The 7,931-nt window shown below is 44.8% G+C and overlaps 1 protein-coding gene across 1 annotated transcript; it reads left to right on the top strand.

The window, feature by feature from the left end:
* The first annotated feature begins 423 nt into the window (after positions 1-423).
* LOC121672640 (ceroid-lipofuscinosis neuronal protein 5-like) lies at positions 424-7,931 on the top strand. Its single transcript, XM_042045379.1, has 4 exons — positions 424-580; positions 3,459-3,624; positions 4,790-5,015; positions 6,801-7,931. The coding sequence occupies exons 1-4, from the start codon at positions 462-464 to the stop codon at positions 7,310-7,312; spliced, it is 1,023 nt and encodes a 340-aa protein (XP_041901313.1). The 5' UTR covers positions 424-461; the 3' UTR covers positions 7,313-7,931.

Genomic DNA, 7,931 nt, shown 5'->3' with positions numbered 1-7,931 from the left:
GCCCACCCCGACCTGGCTACAACTTCCTTTCAGGGAGATGTAGAAAGTCATGAGGTTCCCCAAGAGCCTCCTTTTTTCTAGGCTAAACACCCCCAGTTCCCTCAGCTGCTCCTCAGAGGACTTCAGACCCTTCACCAGCCTTAACGCGTCTCCAGAGCAATGCGTGAAACGACGGACAACCCGTGCTCCAGCTAAACGATAACAACGCGGAGTTGCTTGGCTCTCCAGAAAACACAGTCGCTGTTCAGCCGGGTGACGTTTCTCAGGGACGATTTGGCACACGGCTGGCTTCCCCCGGGAGGAGGAAAAGTACCCCCGCCCGCTCAGGCCCTGCCTGCAGCCCGGGCTCGGCGGGCACCGCCGGCCTCCCCAGCCCCGTGGGCAGGCGCGGGGGCGGCCCCTTCCCGCCCGGCCTCCTCCGGCTCCGCCGCTTCCCCCGCAGCTGCGGGCCCGGCTCCGCCATGGGCGCCGCTCGCTGCTCCCGGCTGCTGCCGCTGCTGCTGCTGCTCCTGGCGCCGTGGGGGCCGCGTGTCTCGGGGGGGCTCCGCTCCCCGCGGCGGCGGTGGCCGGTGCCCTACAGGTGAGTGCCGCGGGAGGGCCTCCGCGGGCCCGCCAGCGCCGCGCTTCTGCTGCTTCTCTGGGTGTTTGACTAGAAAGGCCGTGAAAAGCTTCCCCTTTCTGGTCGCGGGGTGTTGATCATTTACAAGGTATGTGGCGTGTTTGGCTCGCCCAAGGGAGCCATAGTGCCATCCCAGCCTGAGAGCTGCGTTTGGTCTCTCAGGAGCGGGAGGGCTTGGTGCCCCGGGAATGACCGCCCGCCTTTAAACACGCTCCTTAATGCTCGCAGAAAAGGTGGTGATGAGGAAATCAGGGTACGGTTTGTTTGATTTTTAAAATTTACCTTAACGTCATACTTCGTGACGAATGAAACGGTACTGAATCCCGTTCGCTGCTCCAGAGCTGTCTGAGCTCCAGAAGCCCTGGTGGTGTTGGGGACAGCGTGAGACTGCACGTTGTGGCGTGAAAATAGCGACAGCTTTGGCTTTGCCGAGGAAATGACCCCCTACAGAAGAAGGGCTACACTCGATTGTGTATTTTGTGCGGGTTTGCTGTTTGTAAAGGGAGTAGTTATCAATGTTTAACTGTAACTTAATAATGCATACCTGAAATTTTGAGAGCCTGTTGTGTAATTCCCAGCTGTTAAATTTGTGTCAGGTGATGCCTGAAGGAGCTGATCTTGCAGTCATGAGTTGTTGGGATTTTCCAGCAAGTTCAGTAGTTACAAGACTGGGTCTTGGGATGGTCAGATTGGAGTACAAGCCTGTTGGTGTGAGATGCTGAGAAATGTGGGGTTTCAGTGCTGCTTAACATGCTTGTTACCTTCTTGTCACATGCAAGGTGCCATGCAAGGGGGAGTGTGCAATTCAGAAACAGGACTTGAATGTGTGGTTGGCCTCTTTGTTTTCTGTGTGTTCTTTTTTCAGACATACTCATTAGGGTTTGGGGATTGTTTTTCCTTTTTTTTTTTTTCTCTCCCCCATGGACAAAATAAAGGCAAACATGCTGGAGTTCCCAGCAAGCTTGGAGAAGAAGTCCACAGGCAAAATTAACAATGCCTCAGCTGAGCTGCTGCCTTTAATATTGCTCAGGAAGTCCTGTGTCCTTGAGTCATCTCATAGTTTGGGTATTTGTGTCAGTAGCCCTGGGCAGCTGAGTGTGTTAGACTCTCAGGCTAACCAGACAAGATCTGGACAAGCTGTGCACGACAATTTGTCTTGGTAACAGGCATATAGGGACCTTGTTTTAAGTGAAATACAGTGAGTGACTCTAAAGGAACTTGGAAAAGGAAGACTTGTTGTAGTGTGTTGACTCTGGCTGCATGCCAAGGGCCCACCAAAGCCACTTCATCACTCCCCTCCACAAGTGGACGGGGGAAAGAAAATACAGCAAAAGGTTCATGAGTTGAGATAAGGACAAGGAGAGGTCACTAATCAAATACTGTTACAGGCAAAACAGACTCAACTTCGGGATATTAACTGAATTTATTACTAACAAAATCAGAGCAGGATAATAAGAAGCAGAATAAATCTTACAAACACCTTCGTCCCATCCCTCTGTCCTTCCCAGGTTCTACCTCCTGCCCCTAGTGGTACAGGGAGATGGGGAATGGGGGTCACGGTCATTTCATCAGATGATGTTCCTAGCACTGCTCAGGGAGACGAGTCCTTCCCCTACTCCAGTGTGGGGTCCTTTCTACAACAGACAGTCTTCCATGGACTCCTCCAATGTGAATCCATCACACAGGCAACAGTTTTTCATGAACTGCTCCAACATGGGTCACTCTTCCATGCAGTCCTTCGGGAACAGCCTGCTCCAACATGGGTCCTCCAGGGGGTCACAAGTCCTACCAGGAAACCTGCTCCAGCTTGGGCTCCTCTCTCCATAGGTCTGCAGCCTGCTGCATCGGTCCAAAGCATTCTTTAAGGCATCCACCTGCTCCAGTGTGGGTTTGTTCCACAGGCTATAGGGGAATCTGAGCTCCAGCATCTGGAGCAGCTCCTGTCCCTCCTCCACTGACCTTGGTGTCTGCAGGGCTGTTCCTCTCACATGTTCTAACCCTGCTCTTCTCTGGCCACAATTACATCTGTGCAATAACATTTTTTTACTTCTTAAATGTGTTATCACAAAGGTGTTGCTATCATTTCTGATTGTCTCAGCCCTGCCCAGTACAGGGTCCATCCTGGAGCTGGCTGGCATTTGCTCTGCCTGACATGGGGGAAGCTTCTGGCAGCTTCTCACAGAAGCCACCCCTGTAGCCACCCTGCTACCAAAACCTGGCCACACAAACCCCATAGACTTGTCAAAAAGTTTCAGTTGCTGTTTATATATAGTGTGATAAGTAAGCGGATTGGGTCTTCAGTTTTTGAGGTTTAACATGAATGAAATGGAAACAATGATCCCAGGTACATTCTTAGACCTCTTTATCTAAATTAGCATAGAGGGATTACATTTTTTTCTGATCTTGAAAATACCGTAGAGTCAAAATAGCTTCATCTGAGAACCTCTTACTATAGAGTAGCAAGAACAAATTGGTCAATTCCCGTGTAAATAAATTGCCAGGAGAATGTTTTTGAGGCAGATCTCAACCTATCCTTTCCCCAGCATTGTGTGTCTGATTTTGTGAGTATGTCATCCTTTGTAATCCACATTATTTCCACTCCTTCGCTATCAGTACAACATTTGAATTTGTGACCCTTAAGTCCCGAAGTTCTGTTTCTGCAGATGTGCACCCCAGCAGGTTTATGAATTTGTGTACTCCAAGTGTTGCAGTGTCTGGGTCACAGAATCTGTCTCTGGGGGTGCTGGACACTTAAACTGTCCCCCTCAGGAAGCCAGGACAGTTAATCCAGCTGTAGAGCTGTGCTTGTCATTCTGTGTGCTTCTCTTCCTCAACACAGGCGCTTTGATTACCGTCCAAAAACTGATCCTTACTGCCAAGCTCGTTACACCTTCTGTCCCACTGGCTCTGCCATTCCGGTGATGAAAGAAGAGGATGTCATTGAAGTGTATCGATTGCAGGCTCCAGTATGGGAATTCAAGTATGGGGACCTACTAGGACATTTGGTAAGGTGACCTTTTTAACAAAGTTATAGTGACAAATTCAGCTGAATTCAACAGCAGGGGTCAAGAACAGGAGCTGTAAGGTTGGGATATCCTTGTATGGAAGAATATTAGAGCACACAAGCTAGGCTATCTGTAGGAAAGTTACTCAAAGAGCATTGCGTTTCAGACAAAATTTACAGGATTTAGCTCAGCTGAAGACAAGAGCATGAACAGCACTGTTGGTGGGTTTGAACATGTTCCCCCATGTAGCTGCATAATGAGTGTTTTGTATACGCACACCATTATGGCTTGGGTGTCTTTTCTTCTGTGCTATCACCGCATCAAGAAAATACTTTTATTTGTCCCCTTATATCAGATAAAATAGCTGCTTAGTGTATTAACTTTTCTGTTGTTAAAAACTCCTATATTTGCTTGGACATTGGTCTCTGTCAGGAGTGGACAGCCATCTGGTCAGAATGGTGGATCATGAGGAGTTGGTAGCTTTTACAGTTCTTTCTTGAGTGTTATGATCACTGTGGACTTGAAGTGTCCCTTCATGGAGTCATGCAAATATGAAAGAGTTTTGGCTTTAGTAATATTTGTAGTTATAGCAGTAGCAAAATTAATCTTCAAAGCATGATTCCTATTCAATAAAGAAATGTTAGTGAATCAAAACCAAGCAGAGAGTCAAAAATGGAAATATATTCAAATATTGTTATCTCAGTTGTTAACTAAGTTTGGATTTATGTTTTTGCTATACAGCTTTTAAATGAAGTATTTATCTCATTAGTTTTATAGCATTCATTAGCGAGATCCGGTTTTGGTAACTTGGTTCTGCTCTTTATTTTTCTGATACCCCCATGAGGTTAAGGATTCAAAAGTCAGCCTGAGTCTTGATGATGAGCTCCCACTGAGTATCTGCCTCCAAGTGACAGAATTTACAATGGATGGATAGACAACCACTGAGACAGCATGATGCTCTGATAAAAGTATGTGTCATGCAATCTAGTGTGTTGTGCTTCAGTGTTACTGAATCCAAGATGTTACAGGAACTCCCTCCCCTCTTCTCACCCTGTTACAGAACAGCTCCTGAGCATCTTACCTTCTGTACAGGTCAAGCTGAAGTTGCTATGAAATCAAAGTTTTAGTGGTTTGGTTGTCTTTTTTTTTTTTTTTTCTTTTCCAGAAAATTATGCATGATGCTGTTGGTTTCAAGAGCTCTCTAACAGGCAAAAACTACACAATGGAGTGGTATGAGCTCTTCCAACTTGGGAACTGCACATTTCCACATCTGCGGCCTGACATGGAGGCACCGTTCTGGTGTAACCAGGGAGCTGCCTGCTTTTATGAAGGAATCGATGATGCACACTGGAAGGCAAATGGAACTTTAATTCTTGTGACCACAATATCAGGTAGATTTTAGATGCTTTGGATAATGGTAATACAAAATACAGAATCAGCCTTGTCTTTTGTAAAGCAGTAGCTTTTAATTTATGTTCTGTAGGTTATTTGCAGTGTTAGTCACTGATGCTAATTTCAAACACTCTCTTCAATACAGAAAAGTGGCATGAGGCTGCTGCCTTTTGAACAACTCACACTGGAGAGTTGTTAAGTGAAAGTCATTTGGTGTTGCTGTACAAAAACACTTGAGTCTTGAGTGTAAAAATAGCAAAACAGCTTATACAGGGTCATTATGGACTCTTTACATGGCTTCACCAAAACAAAACCTTCTATTGTGAAGTGGCAGATGACTGCTGAGATAGAAAAACTGTTGAAAACGTTCATTACTGAGCAAACAAATAAGGCATACTTAGAAACAGTCTCAAAGATATAAAAATATTAATCTCTATTTCTGTCTCCCTCATTATATGTCATAAAAACTCTGAAAATGTCCCCAGTAATAGGTCTCTGTCATATGTTGTAGAACAAACCTAGGACTTACACCTCAATATACATAGGTGATCACCAGAAGAGCTTCCTGGTATATACTGATCTGCAATCCTAAAATGAAAAGGTGATTTAAATAAATCTGATTGATGGCTCTAGCAATAGACTGAATGACTTACAAAAAAAGTTCACTGAGGACTTGGACTTAACATTTTGTGTGACCAAAACCACTTACTCTCTGAAGTTGGTGTAGTGTGCAAGAAACAGTGGAGAGTCAGCTTACAGCTCGTGTGATGTGGTGCTTTGTGTGTGCCCACTTCCACCCTTTGCTGGCCTCAGTCTCTACATAATCTATCCAGTGCTGCTAAGAAATTCTAGGCAGTTTTTTAAATAAGGAAGTAAACTGGAGCTGCTTTCCTGTGAGTTTGTAGTTCATGACTGAAGTATTTGATGCTTGATACAGCTGGATTCTTTCATATGAATACCAAATTAAATATTTTCATACAGTTGGGGAACTTGTAATGCTTTCTCTCTGTGTGGATTATTTGATGCCCAAGAAGGGTGAGGTTATGCTGGTGCCTCGTGGAGGCATTGTTACAGTCCTCCTTGCCTCTCTTGCTTTCCATTTCCATTGAACTTTTAAGGAAGTAGCACCTCTAAGAGTTTTCAGTTGTCTGAATTTGACTAGGAATCTCAAAGTTATTGTGAAAGAGGATGAGTGGATGCAAGCACAGATGAACAGCATCACGAGCTCCTTCAGAGAGCAGGCAAAAGGCATCCCATCTTACTGGTCTTGCATCCCACTCAAAATTTGGCTCAATGCAGCTTTGTCAGCTGCCTCCGAGATGCTAAATCAGCTGGGTGTCTCAGTCTGTGTCTCTTTTGTGAAGAGACATGAAAATTTCTGCTCTGAATTTTTGAATTTAGTTAAAACTTGAAGTGCAGAAATCCCTGTTGCTCTGGTGAGCATTTTGCTAACATCTGTTGTAGACTGTACTACATGCCCTGTTTTTCTGCAGGGATAAAGCAAAATGAGAAGTGTCATGGTTCTCTGATGTTTGGATATTCTGGCACAGTAGCAGGAAAAGGGTCAGAAAAAGGAATCACAGTTTAAATAACCTGCATGTAAATGTAGTTTATTCAGTGTGTTATGCCTTGTCCTTCCAACGTAAGCCTTGTGTCTGTGTATGGTGAGGTAATGTAGCTAAGCTTTTGCAGGGGAGGCATGTGAATCTTGAAATAGATGGAAAATATTTTGAGTCCCGTATTTGTTACCTTGTCTCTGCAATACTTATTTTCATCTCTTACAGGAGCCATGTTTAATGAAATGGCACAGTGGGTAAAATACGACAATGAGACTGGCATTTACTATGAGACCTGGACAGTTCAAGCAAGTCCTGACAAAAATTCGACAGTGTGGTTTGACTCTTACGAGTGCTCCAAGTTTATACTGAGAACCTACCAGAAGCTAGCTGACTTAGGAGCTGTATTTAAGAAGATACAAACAAACTATACAAGCATCATTTTATTCAGTGGAGAACCTATTTATTTGGGGAATGAAACATCTATTTTTGGACCACAAGGAAACAAGACATTGGCAGCAGCTATAAGAGACTTTTACAATCCATTTAAGCCTCATCAGAGTGTCATAGAGTTTTTTGTGGATCTTTTCAAAATAATTGATCGTGTAATCTTGAATCATCAGTTTTACCTGTTCTACAACTTGGAATACTGGTTTTTACCTATGAAGTCCCCTTATCTCAAAATAATTTATGAAGAGGTCCCTTTGCCTGTTGGAAGCAAAGCATCCTTTGGTGTATGACTGCTTACTGAAGAAGAAAATTTGCCTTTATGGCTGAATATTCTTAAGGATTTTGGACTGCTACTGTGATGTATTAAAGGGTTCTGTATTTCACTGCTGACTGTAAAAAGTTGTGTTGGGAAGGCTTTGCTGTACCAGGTGAAAGACTGTGCATTTGTTTTCTTACTACCTGTATAATGCGTTAATGAACGCTTCAGTATCTCTGACCTGGCAAGCTTCCATGTAACCACGGCCCCCTGCTGCCTGAAGGGAGACTGCAGTGACTCCTCTGGCTGAGCTCTGCAGCAGCAGACGGAGAATGGGCAGGTAGCTGCCTGCTCTGGGCTCAGGTGCTCTCCACATGCATAGCCATGTGGCAGAAGATGGCACCTGGCCACCAACAGAGATGGGACACAATTTACAAGGACTCACTGAACCTGAGTGTCTTGATGCATCCAGTTCCTTCAACATGTGCCTTACACTGGTGTTCCTGTAGTACTTTGGTTTGTACCACTGGGACCTATGAACTGTTGTCTGGTATTCTGGGGCAGTGAATGTACTAGATGGTATGGGTAGTGCCTTTTCACCACTTTGCTTCCTTCACCTGCACTGTAAACAAAATACAGATGGCTCTTCTTCA

The sequence above is a fragment of the Corvus kubaryi genome, unplaced genomic scaffold (assembly GCF_017639235.1).
Source record: "Corvus kubaryi isolate FWS band 111438036 unplaced genomic scaffold, C.kubaryi_AGA036_p1.0 64806, whole genome shotgun sequence".
Taxonomy (NCBI): Eukaryota; Metazoa; Chordata; class Aves; order Passeriformes; family Corvidae; genus Corvus; species Corvus kubaryi.
Note: the sequence above shows the minus strand (reverse complement) of the source record. Positions and strands in the feature narration are given on the sequence as shown.

Coding starts and splice junctions, on each gene's coding strand:
- LOC121672640 (XM_042045379.1), top strand. CDS start 462: ATGGGCGCCGCTCGCTGCTCCCGGCTGCTGCCGCTGCTGCTGCTGCTC. Junction 581..3,458: donor CGGTGGCCGGTGCCCTACAG/GTGAGTGCCGCG, acceptor TCCTCAACACAG/GCGCTTTGATTACCGTCCAA. Junction 5,016..6,800: donor TCTTGTGACCACAATATCAG/GTAGATTTTAGA, acceptor CATCTCTTACAG/GAGCCATGTTTAATGAAATG.